The 17,912-nt window shown below is 38.2% G+C and overlaps 1 protein-coding gene across 1 annotated transcript in view; it reads right to left on the bottom strand.

Annotated features, from left to right (window-relative positions):
- PCLO (piccolo presynaptic cytomatrix protein) overlaps positions 1-17,912 on the bottom strand; it is a 364,101-nt gene that overhangs the window by 172,446 nt on the left and 173,743 nt on the right. Inside the window, exons 5-6 of the mRNA XM_075026698.1 lie at positions 11,074-16,141; positions 8,688-10,702 (exon numbers count right to left, since the gene is read on the bottom strand). Of these exons, the coding sequence (XP_074882799.1) occupies positions 8,688-10,702; positions 11,074-16,141 (7,083 nt within the window). The remainder of the gene's footprint in view (positions 1-8,687; positions 10,703-11,073; positions 16,142-17,912) is intronic.

The raw sequence follows: 17,912 nt of genomic DNA, 5'->3' as shown, positions 1-17,912 counted from the left end.
TTGCACCTGTAGTGTCTGTATCATTACTGAATTTGGTTTTAGAACATTGTTCTGAATTGCAATTCTGCTTTCCAAAGTAATTGTGTTTCCTATATTGATCTGCAAATGCTATATGAGTGCTTTTTCCATACTCTAAATTGCAATTGAATTATTAAAGTAAAGTCTATGACAAACCCTTGTTTGACCCACTAAAAACTGCCTTCCAGTTTGACGGTGACCAATTTGACCTAAGATATCTATTTTCAGCTGGCAGATGGAAAGTAAACTTCCATTAAAAAATAGTAATTGCAAAACTTTTAGATTATCAATAAATAATATTGTGCTAGAGTAAGAAAGTAAAGAAGTACAGTAGAAGGGACTATTTTTCTCAATATTTCATACTACTTAAATATAATTTTGCAGCATCAGTATGTAAACCCCTATGCCTACACCTAGTTTAATTTATAACTGTAAATAAGGTTATTTATCTTAACAAATTATTTTTAATATGAAGTCACTGACTCAGAAAACCAATGCCTGAATAGAAGGATTTTGGGATCAGAACTGAGGTAAACTTAGTTCTAACATAGGCAAGCCTTATCAATTTAAAAAAACCCCACAAACTGTTAGGTGCTATTAGCCCACACTGCAATCTGAAACACTGATAGCACAAGAGAATGTGGCCTACCCAGTATTTCTAGAGATGAGAAGTAAAACTTCAGAGCTCTGGCAGATGATTTATGAATTAATAATGCAGTGATGAGTATTAACAACACACAACTAGCCCAAAGATTACTGGCTTCCTTCATTTCATCCTTTTTTTATTTTTACTTTTTGGGGTGATCGTATGGGGTATATCTAGCTCTGCAGATATTTTTCATATTTTTTTTAGGGGAAAATGTAGAGTTTTGAAATTTTTAGTAGCTCATATGGTAAAAATAGATTAATCTGCAGGGACAAGTATGTCCCTAGAGAAAGTATGCCCAGGTATCAGGATTTAATGGAGATGCGCCCTTTTAAATCCTAAGGAACCGATTGCACAGAATAATTATCTCAATACTGGCATACCCTGAACTGTTTCTAAAAACCAAAACCTAACCCCAAAACAAAAAACAGGGAGAATTTTAAATGCACTGTTTTGTGTTAAAGGAGCACCCTGGAGGCCTCATACGCAGAGGAAAGGAACCATTCACACAGTGGAGAATGAAGATGCATACAGAATATCTTTTTACTGTTCAGAATATTTTGTTATATTTAATTATACCCGATCATAAGTTTTGGATGTACTGTGGTTCTGTTTTTTTTGGTTTTTTTTAGTAATCTTCATATAGGACATATGAGCTATCATGGATTTTTGCCAGTCTTGGATCACTTCCAAGCAAAATTTAATCACATTTGGCTGATCAAGACAATATTTTACAAACTTAAAAATATTTTAATAAAATGATGGGGAAAAGCTTGCACTTTGTTATGAGATGAAGTTTGGACTACTTTGACAAGAATAAATTGGTTTTCTCTAGCTAGTGCACATTACTATGGTTTGCAGGGAGGTTTTCATGCATGCAAACTAGGTTCCTTGCAGAGAAAACTAAATAGGAAGCTGTCCTAAGTGTACCTCAAATGTGCTCAAATCCCAGCAAGGAAAACCAGTCCAAACCAATGACTGGGCCCTTTTGGACAACAACATGGTATACTCACAGATACTTTAGCATCAGCTATTTTGATCTACTGTTCTGCTTTTATTCTACCAAAAAACTTGCTAACATAGTACAGCCAGTGCTTCCTTTCTAGGGAACATTTCATAGACATTGGTCTTCTGCTCCTTTTGGAGAATGTATGTTCATTCGCTCAGTACAATATGATTTTCCTGTGCTTCAGTCATAGCTGCTTATAAAAGAGTGGACAGAATAAAATGCAGGAAGCCAAATTTATCAGCAGAACATGTGAAAGAAACTCTCTTTTGAGTTCAGCCAGGCAATTACACTAGCAGAAGATTTACCCTCCTACTACATATTCAGACTAACTACAGTAATCCATGGCTTGACAGAAGATGAAAGTCTGAGGCAAAACAGAGCTGAAGTAGGCCAAAACCTGCTGGTTGGTATGCGCGTCTCCCTCTGTCATTCTTCTGCGCCTGCTTTGTTCTGCTGTATACATTTATATGCTGTATTTATTATTTAAAGCAGGGAACATGATATTGGCCTCTCTCCACACCCAAACCTCAAAGTATTCCTAAAATGGATAACCATGATAACCAAGTCAGCTGGAAATGAGTGGAAAGATATTACTGTACCTTCATTCTTCTTTGTCTTTTATGGAAGATAAAAGAGTGAGGGATGGGATTTGTGGCCAGGAGTGTTTTTTTTAATGTGTATATGACAGCTGGCTTAAGAGGAAGATGGATAAGCTGACAGCAGGTGAGAAAAGGCCCAAGTGACAGAAAACCTAGGCTCTTTGTCAACTCTGCCATAAATCTCATGCTTTATAAAAGATTGTTAAGGATTCCCTTTGAAAAGGAAAAGAGTGAATACCATAATAATTTTCTATTATGCATGAATGTTCCTTGGTTGAATAGAGAAGGTGTGAAATCGACTAATTTGAAAGTATCAGGCAAGACTGACTAACCCAGTTAAATGTGCTTAGGAAACAAAGTTTATATGATATGTTGACCAAATGTGGGGTAGTCTTTCTGTTTCGAAGACCTGACAGATGGAAAAAAGACACCTCATTTGAGTCACATAAATGTCATTCCAAAGGATTTCAAATACAGCACAGGAAGCAGTAGCTTGAAATGTTAACAGGACCTCTAAATTGTAAATAATTCAGACCATTAGTGGAAAAGTAATCTTAAATCTAGCTAAAACCACACAGTTAAAGGAGAAGATAAATGAGTCCTATTTTACTATTTGCACAGGGATAAGATTGTCTAGTATTTTTTCTAGATGTAAGATCATCTTTTCAACTCAGTTTCCAGTGAATTTCTTTGAAACACACAAAAAAGTGTGTGATGATATTCAAGCACAAAAGGAACTCAGTGGGTGCATCTACATCTTCTCTGGATTGCTGGCCTGAATTCAATCCCAAGGTCTCCTGTCTATAAGCAGTGAACCAGCCTCATATGTAGCTGCAGGGCACTCTTCATGATGCAGGAACATGCGTGCCTAATCATACACAGTGACTTAGCCTATTGCAAAATGTGGTAACAAACCGTCAGGCAGACCCAGGTATGCAGTTCACAAACTGCATGTAAACCATATGAATCATGCAAATCGGGCTGCTCCCAGACTGTTCTTTAAGACTGGTGTATGCATGGCCAAAATGAAGGACCATTTGTCACCAATGCCTAAAGAAGAGTTTCATTAAACCACAGCCCACAGACGTCACTTGGAAGCAAAAGAAAAAAATACCTTTGCACTTATATCTGTTACTCTAACATCCTACCAAAGATGGTTCCTCACTCAACACCCATCTGTACTTAAACCCAAATAGCACCTTTTTCTGCAAGAGGTAATGGCTCCTTCATATTGAAATATAAACTTTTACAGAAAAAAAAAATTCTTCCTTTTTTCTGGACTGAATCATGGGACTAAAATGGAAAATTGAAGTCACTGAATTAAGCCTTTTGCAGTTACAACCATCTGACCACCTATCTCTCAGACCACAAAACACTTCTGAATATTTTACAGTAACTATAAGAGCTATAACAAAGTACCCACTCCTTTTTGCTGGAATTAAGCCCGGATAACTAGAAACCAAAGGAAACATCAATGATGTCCTATGCTCCAACAACAGCAGAAACCTGCTACCTGAAATTCTGGCATGCCACTAAGAAAAAAACCTACTCCCTGCTTCTGAGGAAGGTAAACAAACAGAAATACCCAACCTCAAACCAGGTAATTATCCCTACTCTTTCTCTCCATTCATTAACCAAGCAGAGCATTCCTCACTGAAATACAAGTCTGGTGATCAGCTTGGTCCTGAATAAACAAGCAAAACATCATGGATATAATACATGGAAGGTTTCAATTTTACTGGGAACAACTACCCTGTTTCCCCTCTTCAGTGCCCAGATGTACAGTTTGACACAGCTTAGGACAGCCCAAATCACTGAAGTCCTAACCTTCAGTTTTAAAGTTGAAAACTTTAGAATACCATAGAAGATAAAACACAGATTAATGTGCTTTGTTTTCATTACTTTTAAATTTATGTCATTTAAGGAAATTTACAGTTTTAAAGTCACTTTTTTAAAATCAGTATAAAATCGCTTCTGCTCTTATTACAGACAAAGTCCTGCAATTCTTACCTAAATAAAGAAACAACCTTTGGGGATTTTGCTTGAAATCATTATCTTTTTTACTATAGTATACGTATTTGAATTATATTTGCCTTACAATTGCAGCAACTCACATCAGATGAAAAATTTGAGAAAAGTCTCTGTTAACTGTTTTAATAAACAGGTTGATAGAATTTGTTCTAAGTGTTGAAACTTAAATGTACAATTTCTACCCTGAAGCTGACAGGCTGTTGGCAGATGTGTCTTTGCACTAGTTTCACTAATACGAACACTTCTGCTGAGTCTTTATGCATTACTTAGCTGTAGGTGTTACATGTGTGACAGTTCATGTGCAAGATCTTTTGCAATTAGCTTCAGTTTAGTTGAGCAGGCATTTTGCATCCAAAGGCAAAAGGAAGACAACTTCCATCTTTGATTACACATATGCAATGTGTACAAGTGCTGAAGTTGACTGTGACTGGCATGTGACTTGATTCTGTGATGCACTGGTGTAAAGCTATTTCTTTATTAAACTCGACAGGTACTCACAATTTTTTGATGCTGCCGAATGGACGAGTTTCAGTCTCCACTTCCAAACTCTGCTAACACTTCCTGGTGCGATCATGGAAACTACTACTATGGCTTTGTTCTCCATGGAATCCTACCATGCTGGAGTGCAGGGCAGTTTATCAAACTCATTGTTGGGGAGCTCATTGCCACTGGCAGCTCAAGCAGCACAAAGCTCACAAAACAGGAAAATTAGGTAACTTTACAAAGTATCAATTCCAGATGGGTGGCTTCCACAACTTTTTTTGGTGCTGGCAACCTATAGCTCACAATTTTTCCTTGACACAGCTACACTTGATTACTAATACATATCACAGAAATGTACAGCACATAGGAACTACCAAAGGGAATATAATGGAAAGCAATACCTTTACTTTGGATTAATAGGAAGCCACCTTCTGTGGTCATTCAAGTGTTCAAATAGAGGCAATGACTACAATAGATGGTAAATGAAAATGTAATGTAAACATATAACTTGTTACCCGGAAATTAAATGTGCAATCACTGAAGCAATATTATCTGGATACTTATTATTATGTGATTACCTGCCAGGTTGTTCTTCAGCCTTTCACTTATACTAGATTAGATAAAACATTGTAGTAACTTCCTATAAAGGGTGCATTAAAGAATAAAATTATATTTAAAGCAGCAGTTCTAAAACATAGAGACATAATTTAACTGTCTTAGTCATAGTCTCCATAATCTTTTTTCTTGAAATGTTGTAATAAATGTATTTTTCAATGGAAGAAGTACATCAATGATGAAAGTGTATTGCCTGAAGGACAAGGTATCATTTCATTGTAATCCTTAGAAAAAGACCAATTTTATTCTTACCCTTTAAGTCCCACTGATTGCGTAAGGGTCAACTTTTTTGATAAACTGTCATAAAAAGAAGCCTGTGAAACATATACATGAACCCATGAACACCCTTTTCACCTGCGATGTTTATGAATGCAGACAAAGGCATAACACTGAAACAAGAACTATTAAAAAAGTGATGGGATATTCATCCACGCAAAAAATATTCATATACACACTCCATTTCCCTAAGGTAGTGAAAGATCAATCTTTCATTTCCATTTTATTCTTTTATGTTCAGTTCTAGTAAATTCTCTTTTCCAGAGTGCGCTGTTTCACAAGTTTTTCTGCACTGAAATTCATTGTTTTGAATGACATTAACTGGTCCCTTCTACCTTTCCCTTTTTATAATTAAGCAATTATGAGCTCTCCAGTCAGGAGGCACAAAAGGAGTACATGAGAGAATTAACAGACAAGGACTTTAGCTGTTGTGGGCACTGTACAAACAAAGAATGTAAAAACAGTCCCAGTGCCAAAAATATTCTAAAGTTGAGGAAATATCTTACTTTCATACTTAGTAGGATAATCCAAAAGCGATCCTGTATTTAAACTCAAGTACAACAATGATATTGCTATAACAACACCGTTCTAGAGTTGAAAAAATGTCAACAAGGTTTACGCTTTGTCAGCAGTGACACTGCGTGTATGCTAACTTTCAGGAAGAACTTCCACTGTCCACTATGACACACTGACAAAAGGTACGAAAAAAAGAAACCACTGTCCACTCTTTCCTGTGCTTCCAAGATCTTACAGTCCTAAAACCAGGTTCTCAGCTGGTATAAACAAACATAGACATGTTGGAGAGAATACTATAAGTCTCGTGGAAACTCGATCATTTAGATCTCATACTGAAGATCCCTCCTTGACAACATAACTGGACAGAGTAATTGAGAACTGAAACTAATATAGCAATTGCAAAAGCAATTTATGACCATATTTCCAGATGCTGATGAGGTCATTAGATTACTTCCTCTAAGTGTCACTGCAAATATTTTCTTTTTTTGTCATATATCTCTTTTCCTCCTCTAAATTTCATGTACCTGATCCCAGCCTAAGCTAACTGAACCTCAGATATTTAATTAACAAAACTCTGTCAGAAAGAGGGTAAAACAGACTTAATGCTTAACATAACATCAGAGCTGAAAGCAGCCATGATGATCATGGGAGGTTTACAGAGCCGCTTCCTCACCATATGTTGCATGACACAGTTAGTGCAGCCCACTTTATATCCATGGCATTTTTTTACTTTCCTTGTGCTTGTCTAATTGCACCCTATGTTCCATAAAAATGTCCACTTCATTTATTTAGACTGTTAGTACTTTGAGACATGGGCTGTTTGCTGCTTGATGGCTGCACGCTAATAAGAACAATATAGATCATTAGTATTTGGGGTCAAAGCAAAATGGTAATAAACTTGGGTAAAAAATAAACAATGATGTACAAGCCCTTTGTTTTCATGTCTCATTAATGAATACTGTATGTGTTCAAACTCTACTGTAAAGGCCTTTAAAAAATCAGCTGTTTATAAAATTTATCATCCACCCTACAAAGTATACAATTCATATCAAATATACATGTATCTATGAAATAAGTGAACTGAATAATCTGTCCTCAGTAATAGTTTCACTACGCTGACAGTTATTTTACAATATTATACTTGCTCTGCAGTATGTAGTAGAACCCAACAATTTCTAACTCATAAGCAATGTTCAAGATGCTGTTCCAAACTCTCTACATGAAATTTTAGTGCTTGTGCCACAGTTTCCCCCACTGTGCTAATCCTGCATTAGGGAATGATGTTGATATGGAGTGCCAATGCCATGACTACAGTTTCCCCTTCAAACTTCCAAGTACTGTTTTCCAAGCAGTAACAGCATAGTAAGCATTTAATATCCACACAAATATGTGAAGCTGCAGAAACTGCTTACAGTGGGAGCCTTGGAGGGTATAACCAGACAATTCTGCATTTGAAAGCCACCACAAATTATCAAACATAGAGAACAAACCCTCTTTATTCTATCCAGCCTGTACTAATCACTCATGTATTCACAGATAACTGAACATAAAAGATAAAAATTGCTGAAGAACTCAAATGGCAACTCTTCCAGAGCTCTGACAAATAAGAAAATGACCCTGCAACTGACAGAAAAGAATGGACTTGGACACAAGGACAGCCAAGAACATGTTAAATTATAAACGTATTTTGTTAGCCAAGACTTCTTTTGCTTATTCATAAATAATGGACTGATTCCCAAATCAGAAATCTTTCTACTCAAGGAAAAGGAATACTGCAGAAATGAGAAACTTTACTCCTGATGATGTCAGCCTTATACAAAATTGCCTTCCCTGACCCCATAAGAAACAGCCCTCAACACTTGGGATAACTTCTTGATAATCCTTCTTATCCAAAACAAACAAACAAAAAATGGATTTGTGATATGAGACCTTTTGGTCTGGGAGAGATAAAAAATGTACACATTGGGACACAAAAGATTACCCACAGAATCACAAATGGCCAAGAAATCTCACAAGGGTCAAAAAGGTCAGCTAACTAAGGTAATTATAGATCTGGTGTTAGCTGCCTCTCAGAAGGCACATGCAGTAATTTCACGGTAAATGCACTACAGACCGTGCCACAAGAGCTGGGTGTTTTATGATTAGAAAGAAAATGCTTTTCATTTTATGAAGAATTGGTGGTAACCACTATATTAGCAATTAATTGCCATGTAAAACATAGTAACTTCCAAATTCTGAACAAGAATTTGTTGTGTTTTTTTCTGCATCTTAGTAAGACTGTAATATCGATTCCTCTATTTCCAGGCAAAGCAATGAAGCAAATAACCATTGCTTTAGACAGCAGACATTCCTTGGGACTTTTCAGCAAGGTGTGCAAAAAGACTACATACACAGGTATTGCAAATGAGTGTGTCAGCCCTCACGCTGTACTGATAGCTGTAGAATTGCATATTAAAAAAAAATGAAAAAAAAAAAGCAAGCAAATACTTCTTACCATGAAACCCTCAGTGTACTGAAACTGAGCTCTGGAACTGTCTTCTGCTGTGGGACTCAGGGGCTTAGGATCAGACATAGAGCGTTGCATCATCTTTGCTGCCTTTGGGCTTGATGGAGGAACCGTGGCAATGTCAGCATGCAGCATCTTCTGAGGGCTGATGTCATCAGTGATGGGTTTTTCATAGGGTACAAATGCTGACTCTATAACTTTGCTTGGTGAAACAGGTGAAATGGGTGAATAGAGAACTTTGGGAGATTTGGGAGGGGAAGGGACTACCTGCAATGTGGAGTCTGGACGAAGGTGGGATGAGTATCCTATCTCTAATGGTGTTGGGCGTTTTTTATCTTTCTGAGGAGATGAAGCTGACAGATATTGGGGACTCTGAGTATCTGACTCTGTCTCTGTTTGACATCCCAAACTTTCTCCTTTATATGTCTTTTCTGGAGCTGAAATGTGCTTTATGATTTCAACCTTAGCATCCAATCGGGCCCTGATTGAAGGTGTTCTTATTGTTCCTACAGGTTCTGTTTGTACTGAAATCTCTGCCACTGTCTGAACTGCAATACTAGATACCTTGGAGAACTGTTTAGCTTTGTCTGCCTCAGTGGTACTCTCACTGTATTTCCCTACACGAGGCTTCCTTCTGGATCTGCTAGAAAGATCCCATTCATCTTGATCTTCATCATCTGTCTGAACACTCGTATCAACACTCTTCTTAGTTCTCCGTCTCCTGTTTGTGTAACCTCTGTCTGCTCCATCTTCATCATCAGTTTGCACTCCACTGTCCACTATCTTTTTGAAGCACCGGGGCTCTTCTTCCAGGGTCTCCTCAAGCTCCTCATACGGACCACGTAATTTTGGCATAGAACTTCTCTTTTTCAATTGCTTCTCCTCTCTAACATCAATATCCTTAAGAGACATTTCTGAAACAGAGCTTAGGATACCAGACCTAGGTATGTATTGGGTAATGCCATCAGACTGAACCGTATACCATGTTTGGCTTTGTGGAATTTCAATACCCAGCACTCCTGAAGCCGTAGTGGTTGCATCATCAGTAGGCCAAAACTGCCCATTTTCTGAGGTTGCATACTGTCCTTCCAAAAGTGTTTGATCTGTGGTAGTTTGTGGCGAGCCAGTTCCTGAAGGGTCATAACCATACTGATATATTTGACGAATTTTTTGCTCCTCTAACTGTTGGTGGAGCTGTTGTTGAAGTTGTTGGAATTGTTCAAGCTGCAATTGCTGCTGGGCTAATGTCTCTTGCCTCATCATAAACTGAGCTTGTCGTTCTTCCTCTTGCTGAAATAAGAGATGATGTTTCATGGATTGCAACTCCTCAAGCTTTTTTTGCACCATAAACTTTTCTTGTTCCCTAAATCTTTGAATTTCCTGACGTTCCCATTCCAGCTCTTCTGCAAAGCGCTGCTGCTTAATTTTCTCAAGCTCAAGAAGTTCACGCTCCAAATCAAGCTGCTGCTGTTTGCCTTCTTCAGGGGCAATGAGAAGGGCAACCTCATCTTCAATTACATCTGTATAAACTTCAGATGCTGTAGTTAAAGCAGGTATCAAGTTGGTTGGCTCAGTGGTAATAGTTTCTATAGTAAGAGGTGGTAACCCTGTCTCCATATCAATGGCAGTAATTGCACTATCTTTTTCAGCTGCCACTGTAGTCAAGAAACTGTATGATCTTGGGAGTGGTTGATTCTGTTGCAAAGTTGATAAAGAGGGCACTGAGTCAATTGTTTGGAGAGTAGGTAAATCTCTGACAGTTGTACTGAAAATAGAACCGGGTTGTGTAGTGATGGCAAATGTGGATGGGATTGGAGTCGCTACTGAAGAATAAACAACACCATTGGATGATCTTAAAACACTTCCAACACCAAACTGGGAAGCCAGAGATGATACCATTCTTGCTTGGGAATACTGTGGTGTACTGAGCCCGATGCCAGAAATCACCTGCCGAGTCTCTGGATAAGGACCAGTAGTCTTGCTTGAGTAATCCATAACCTCACCTGAAATTACAGGGCAAAGTTACAGTCCAGTCCCTCAAAAGAATGCTGCTTTGCGGATTCTGAAAGTCATCCCATCTTGATGAATTAAATGGGAGGGGGAAACTGCATGCAAATCTTCAGGTTAATGATTTACTTTAGATGTGAAGGGAACAGCATTTCTGAACATGCAGGCACATGCAGGCACCTCTGTGCAAAACACATACGTAAATGAAGAAATGAAAAACACGTGTAATCCAGAATAATTTGTCACACTGTCCAAAAGAAAACAAAAAAACAGAAAGAGGGGAAAAATAATAAAAATCATCCTGAAATGAGGTGGGGAACATCAAAATTATATTTCAAAGAAAGATCTGCTGCTGTGTCATACTGACCTGTAGTAACTCTTCCAGAAGTAAGATCTACTGCTGCATCAGTTGCCCCAACTCGATAATCAAAGCTATTCTTGCTTTTGTATGCAAACAGTCCAGCTTCCGATAAATTTGTGTCAGACATAGATGGTTTCATACCTCCCATTCCTCGGTAGCCATATGATCCTGAACGATCATACTGATAATGGTCATCTCTGTAACCAAAGCGGTCTTCTGGAAGTGTAGTTGGTGGCTGCTGTGCTGTACAGCTCCTACCAAATGGCAATTTATAAACCATATCACAGCAGACAGCTCTTCTCCCTGCAGTCAGATCCACAGGCTTTTCATCATCTTCTATTACTGTTGTTACAATACCTGAAGTAGTTTCATCCATTGTTACTACTGTTCTGTGGGATTTTGTAGTGCTAAGGTCAACTGCTCCACTCTCCATTGGCTCTTGGGAAGTGGAGAGATCAGTCCAACCGTTTGTAACACCAACAGGTGGTACAGTAACAGGCTTTGTAGTAGCCCATGTCACTGCATGTGTTGAAGTACCTAGGGATAAATTTATTGGCACTTCATCTCTACCTGCAGAGAATGCTTGGCTGCCTGTTACTCTGTATGCAGGCTCAAAATGTTTTGATGTTGTTAGCTGAAGCGGCGTTGTCATCGCATGTCCCAGATCCACAAGGCTGGCTGTACTGGCAGTGTAGCTTACAGTGGCGGTGCAGGTCATTACAGTTACTGTCTCAGTGACTACAGACAGGGAAGGATCGGCAACACATGCAGTGCTAAGATTTATTATAGCTGGCTGGACAGTACTTACTGGCCGCCCACATGTATCACTTGCTGGCATTTGCCTTCTCACATCCATGGAAACAGCAGACAGATCCATACAGCTGTCTCTCATTTCAATATCCATCTTAGTTAAAGTGCGAAGATCTATGACATCACCCAAAGGATGGAATCTTCCATTCTCTCTATACCTTGGTTGATCTACTATATGTAGTGGCTCTGGAGGCATAGTAATAGCAACACTTCCTAAACCATAACCAGGCACTGGGCCCTTAACCACAGACACTGTTGTCTTGGTTACCTCTGTTGTTACTACACCTGATTTTAAACTAGGTATTTTGTCAAAAGTTGATTGTGTTGTGACAGGAATAGCTTGCAAAGCACCTGAAATATACATACTCTGATCTGCCATACTTTGCATTTCCATAGTTTTCATGGATGGAGTAAAAATTGGTTGCATAGGCTGGGGAATCGGTTCTTTAGAAGGTGCTTCTAAAGGCCAGCTGGTAACAGCCTGACTAGTTATAGCTTCTGTGGGAGTTCCAGGCTCAGATGGCAATGTGATGACAACATAGGTTTCCTGTGAGGGTTTTGTCAACCTTGGTGAAGATTTGTTAGAGTGTGGAGACAAAGGGGAAGTGGGAGATGCTATTTTGTATTCAGCTGCAGAGACCAAATTCAGAGTCATACTTGAAGTCAATGACAAACCTATTGGTTTGGGCTGTGTTTCTGCTGGCTTATGAACAGCTATTGGGAGTGGAGGAACTGCTGGTTTAGGAGCAATTGGAGGTTTAGTTACTTCAGCAGGCCTGTGACTGAAAACAAGCCCTGCTGGAATGGAGGATGGTTTGGGTGGTACAGGAGGTGGTGTTGGGGTGTATGTTTTTGTGATAGGTACCACATGATTCTTTAATACAGCTGTGGACTCTAGTGTTGGAACACTTGTGACTGAAGGTATCACTGTGGGAACTGTTGCTGCTGGAGTCTTAATCTGTGACTTCTTTTTGGGATATATAGCTGGCTTGGGTAAAGTAGGTGGAGGTAATGGTGGTGGAGGAGGTGGTGGAGGAGGAGGAGGCGGGGGTGGAGAAGGTTGTGCAGGAGAATCCAAAGAAGAGCTTCTAAAAAGCGAGAATACTTTGGATGTTACAGCAGGAGCTGAGGAAGGCACAAAGACCATGCTGGCCTTACTTACAACACTGGGAGTAGGTACAGAAGATGTTTCTGATGCAGGCTCTGTAACTGGTACTGATGCTATACATACAGGTGGTTGCTCAGATGTAGCACTAGTCAAATTAATTCTTGTTATATCAACACCCAATTCTTTGTGTGAATCTTCATGATGAATTTTGACAATGCCAGCCTCTCCTGTACTTTTCATTTTTCCAGCTGCTTCCTTTTCTGCTTTGGAGGTATCAAAGGTAATGGCATCAGTTGCATATTGCTTGGGTTTTATAACTGTAGTTGCCATTACTGAAGGTGCAGTTTCAAGCAAACAAACTGCAGCTTGATCCACACTTTCCATATCTGATGCTATAGATGGCTTTTTAGTGGCTCCGGCAATAGATTCATAAGGCATGCTCACTTCAGAGTACTCTTTTGTAGATGTTAAGGGAACTTGGGTTATTACCCTGACACCTTCAGAATCTACTAGTTTACTTACAGCATCTGCTGTATCTACATAACCTGTGGTTGCACTATCTATAGGTGATGAACTGTCTGTGGTACAAACTGAAGATGTAGATGATGTTAAGGAAGCTGTATCAGAAGGTAAAACTGATGCAGCACCTTCTGATGTCTCAGAGTATGTCAACATTGATGTTTCATGAGAAATTATTTCTTGAATTTCTCTGGCATAGTCTGTTAAGTATTCATCTTCAATTTCCTCTGCTGTAAAATGCTGTGTTATTTTAACATCTGGAATAGAAAGTGCTGTGCTGCTGACAGGTGATACATCTGAGATTGCTGAAGTAGTGCTTGATGTTAAAGATGTACTATCCACTATTTCTCCAACACTAGATACCTTTGTATCGGATGTGGGAACAAAACCTGAAGTTGGTTGTGTTGGACTGGACCCAGGGGTTAGCTGCGTTCTCTGTCTTTTCATAAGCTCTTCATAAGCAGCTTCTGCATCTAACAACTGCTTTTCCTCAGTGATGGAAGTTACTGCGCTGTCTAATACAACTATTTCATGACTTTCTGGGATAATGTAAGAACTAGAAACAATATCTTCTTGAGGCACAATAGAATGTAAAGTCTCAACACTATAGTAGTCTTTTTGTAGATCAGTAATTTTCTGTGGTTCTTCATAGATCTGTTCTGAAGCTCTTACTTTTTTCTCTTTTCCTCTCTGTTGTATATATTCATTGCTCTCATCTTGTCTCATTACAAGATTAGTATCAATAGTTCCATTGTAAGTATCCTCTACTAAAGATTCATAAATATAATCCTCTATTAACATTCCACCATATAAAGATTCTTTTTCAAATACTTCATCTTTTTCATTTGCAATTTGAAATGACTTAGATTTATGGGTCTTATGCATCATCTCTTCATATACCTCTTCGGCACTTTTCAATGTCTTTTGACCACTTTCTTCTTTTGGGAGTCCAATTGGTTGTTCATCTGTTGGTGAGTATAGAGAGACAGCAGTAGGCAATTTGTAAACTTTTTGTACTTCTATTATTTTTTCTGGGCTGATTTCAAATCCTTCAGGATCTGACTCAATACTAGGTGAATATTCAGAACAGGAAGATCTGTGCAGCTCTTCCATTTCTGCTGCCTGTCGCAATTCTTCTGTTGGAGATGCATCTTCAATGGGAGAAAGATTACTTGGTGGAGTCTTTGGACGTTCCCTTCTTCTCTGAGCTCTTAGTTCATCCTTGTCCTTTTTAGATTTTTTGCTAGAACTTTTTCTTTGTTGCTGTTCTAATTCACGCTGTTTCTCTTGCTCCTTTAGCAGTTCTTCCTCTTCCCGTAGTTCTTCTTCTTCTGAAGAATCTTCAATAGTTGGGAGAAGAGGACCATGTGACCGATGCCTGGCTTTGCGCTGTTGTTTGCTCTCCCCTCCCAGTTTTTTGTGACTAGGACTGCTGTCACTATCTTCATCAAGTGATGACACTGAAGTAGGAGATGTACCTGGTGTGAAACTAGAAGCATGTAAACTAGAAGACCCTTCTCCTCTAGATCTATCTTCTGGTGAATCTGTAAGACTCTCCATCTCTAGCTCAGGCTCTTCATCAAAATATAAAATACCTTTCTGTTGTTCAGATGCTTCAGAATATTTGTTTGTTATTGTACTATTTAATTCTATTGTTTTGAAACGCCGAAGACCTCCTCCTCCAGTTACTGCAAGTTCTTCACTGTCTTGACTTTTAGTTTCCCTGTATTTTGGCTCTGGGCTTTCATCAAAAGTCTCATCATCGTCATCGTGCCATGAATGTCTTCTTCCTGCATCCTCATCATAGCTTGCACTACTTTTCCGTGCCATTCTTCTATGTTTTCCAGCTGTTCCTCTGGCTTTGCTTTTCACTTCTTCTTTCTTTTGGCTTTCAGTTACACTGATTTCTTTCAGTTGACTTCTAATGAATTCATCGTCTTCAGAACCTGAGGCGTCTTCATCAGCACTCATCTCTATAATCTGTTTTCTAATGAAGTCTTCCTCATCGCCTGATCCCTGACTGTCATCCCGTTTGTACTCATCACTGCTTGAAGAACCAACACTAGCTCTTCTTTTTCTCCTCGGGACAGGTGAGTTTTCACTCTCACTGCTGTCTTCCACAGAATCATAGCGTTGTCTTCTTGCTGATATCTCATCTCCTTCATCTTCTTTCTTGTAGTCTGCCTGGGAGGAAGCACTTCCTTTGCCATCTTCTACAATGGTTCCTTCACCTTCTTGAATAGCTTCTAAGTCTTCCTCATCTGAACTGTAAGATTCTGGAGTGACTGGCAAAGGCTTTGTTTTATGATGATCCTTTGTCTGTTCACTGTACGTTTCATAAAGCTCTTTACTTTTTGCAGATTTTTCATCAGAAAGCGTACTTGCCTGAGCTTCCAAAATAGACAGTACAGTACTTTCCAATTTAGCTAGATCTGAGGGGCTTGGTGGACTTTCTTGTGAAATAGTGCCTTTTTTATTAGATTCTCTGAGTAAATCCTTTTCATCACTGGGGATATGACTTGGAATTTCACCAAGTGAACTTGATATCCCATCAGAAGAATACCCGGTGTCGCTCAGACCTTGTGGACTTTTCTGTTGCTGAGAGCTTGATGTGTCTGATTTGTCATCCTCCTTTTCCTAAAAAAATAAATACATACGCGTGTGTATATATTTATATATAAATTCTTAATGTCTCCAGGCAATTAAATACATGTGATCTTTTTCTAAAAGATGAGTTAATGTCTCAGATGAAAAATTATGATGCCAAGAAGAATTATATTAAACCATAAAAGACTGAACACTGATTTTGGTATTCAAAGCTACTAAAATAATACACAAATTTCCTCAGATTTTGAGTTTTTGCATTGAATCTAACTATGCTTTGCATGGCTGTCCACACTGGCAACTGATTTGATTAGTGGTAAGATGATCTTCTCTTTTTCAATATAAACAAATACTGTATTTAATTGTTTTCAGAAGACTTACTAATCATAATCAATCATTTGCTCACATGTGCACGGGACAAGTTATTTGGGAGTTAATGTAAATGAGGATTTTAATTACCTATGTTTCAAAACTGCCTACATAGTTCTAGATACAAAGTAATATAGCTTGCCAAACGTCAGTCTGTAGTATTTCTGGGGTCTGCTCATTTCTTTGCCCATTTAATCTTTTATAATTGTCTAGAAATATGTCAGTCTTCTCAAATTTTGGACCTATGGTTTCATTTTGTTGATTTAACTGTTATACATTGTAACATGCAACAGAATACATGGAGTATTGAAGCATGATTTAATGCAATTTGGAATGTCCCCATATCTGCAGTTTGGCACTGTACGAACATTTTCTGAGTACCTCATAAAAAAGAAGTTTCTCCGTAAATTTGTAATGCGGAGGTAAGCTGCTGGTAGGGAAATGTAATTGCAGGGAGGAAAGCATGAGATTCAGCTATTAATTAAAACAAATAAGGAAGCAAACAAGGCAGGCATACCTAACTGGGCATCATAACCAATGTTTTCCTTCTCATCCCTAATTAAACAAACTTAGTTGTTCTCCTAGCTACCAGACCCTTCTACACCATTCTGAATGACAAGCACCTCTATCTCCTCCTTTAGATAACAAAAATACCAGGAATATCCTACAGCAAGTATTACCACACCAGAGTTTCCCTCCTGCTTCTCTCAGCTGTGAAATACTCTGCACTTAGTGAAAGTACCTCACCATTCTGCTAACAAAACAGCTCACTCTCCAAATGACAGGTCATCTTAGGTGACAATCTTATGAAGTGTCCCCACCTCCACTAGCAATTTGAGAACAAGCAGCCCAAAGTCTCATGATTTTAATAATATGAAGTGATCTTCATATTTGTTATGGCCCTCAATAATACAAGTAGGTAGTATTTATCAACTTTGCTAATCTAAGTCAATGATTTCAGCAGTACAGCAGACCATTTATTTAAAGGTTTAATTTATCAACTTCCTTGGCAATATGCTGAGTTAAAAAAAATACTGTGGAATAAATATATTAAGAAAACTATGACAATGGTTAATTATAATTTAAAGGTACATTTACAGTCAAGTTAAGTTGCTATCAATTACAAGTATTTTCAAATGTTTATTCACACTAAAGTTATATTTAATGCCAAAATATCATAAACCAAATATTTGCTATTGTCAGTTATTTTATTTCTAAAAACTGGTCAGGTTTTTTCATTATTTAATTTACATTTAAAGTACCTGTTCTTGCCTATAGACATATCAACGTGCACATAATCCTACATTAAAACATTAATATTAATATTACAGTAATCTAGTAATTAATATTATATTAAGGAATCTCTATTTCACAGGAGTGATTTATTATCTGCAAAATCAGATACTAACATGAATATAAACTACATCTGTTCTTA

This window comes from Buteo buteo, chromosome 4 (assembly GCF_964188355.1).
Source record: "Buteo buteo chromosome 4, bButBut1.hap1.1, whole genome shotgun sequence".
Classification (NCBI taxonomy): Eukaryota; Metazoa; Chordata; class Aves; order Accipitriformes; family Accipitridae; genus Buteo; species Buteo buteo.
This window is presented reverse-complemented; position numbering and strand designations above follow the sequence as displayed.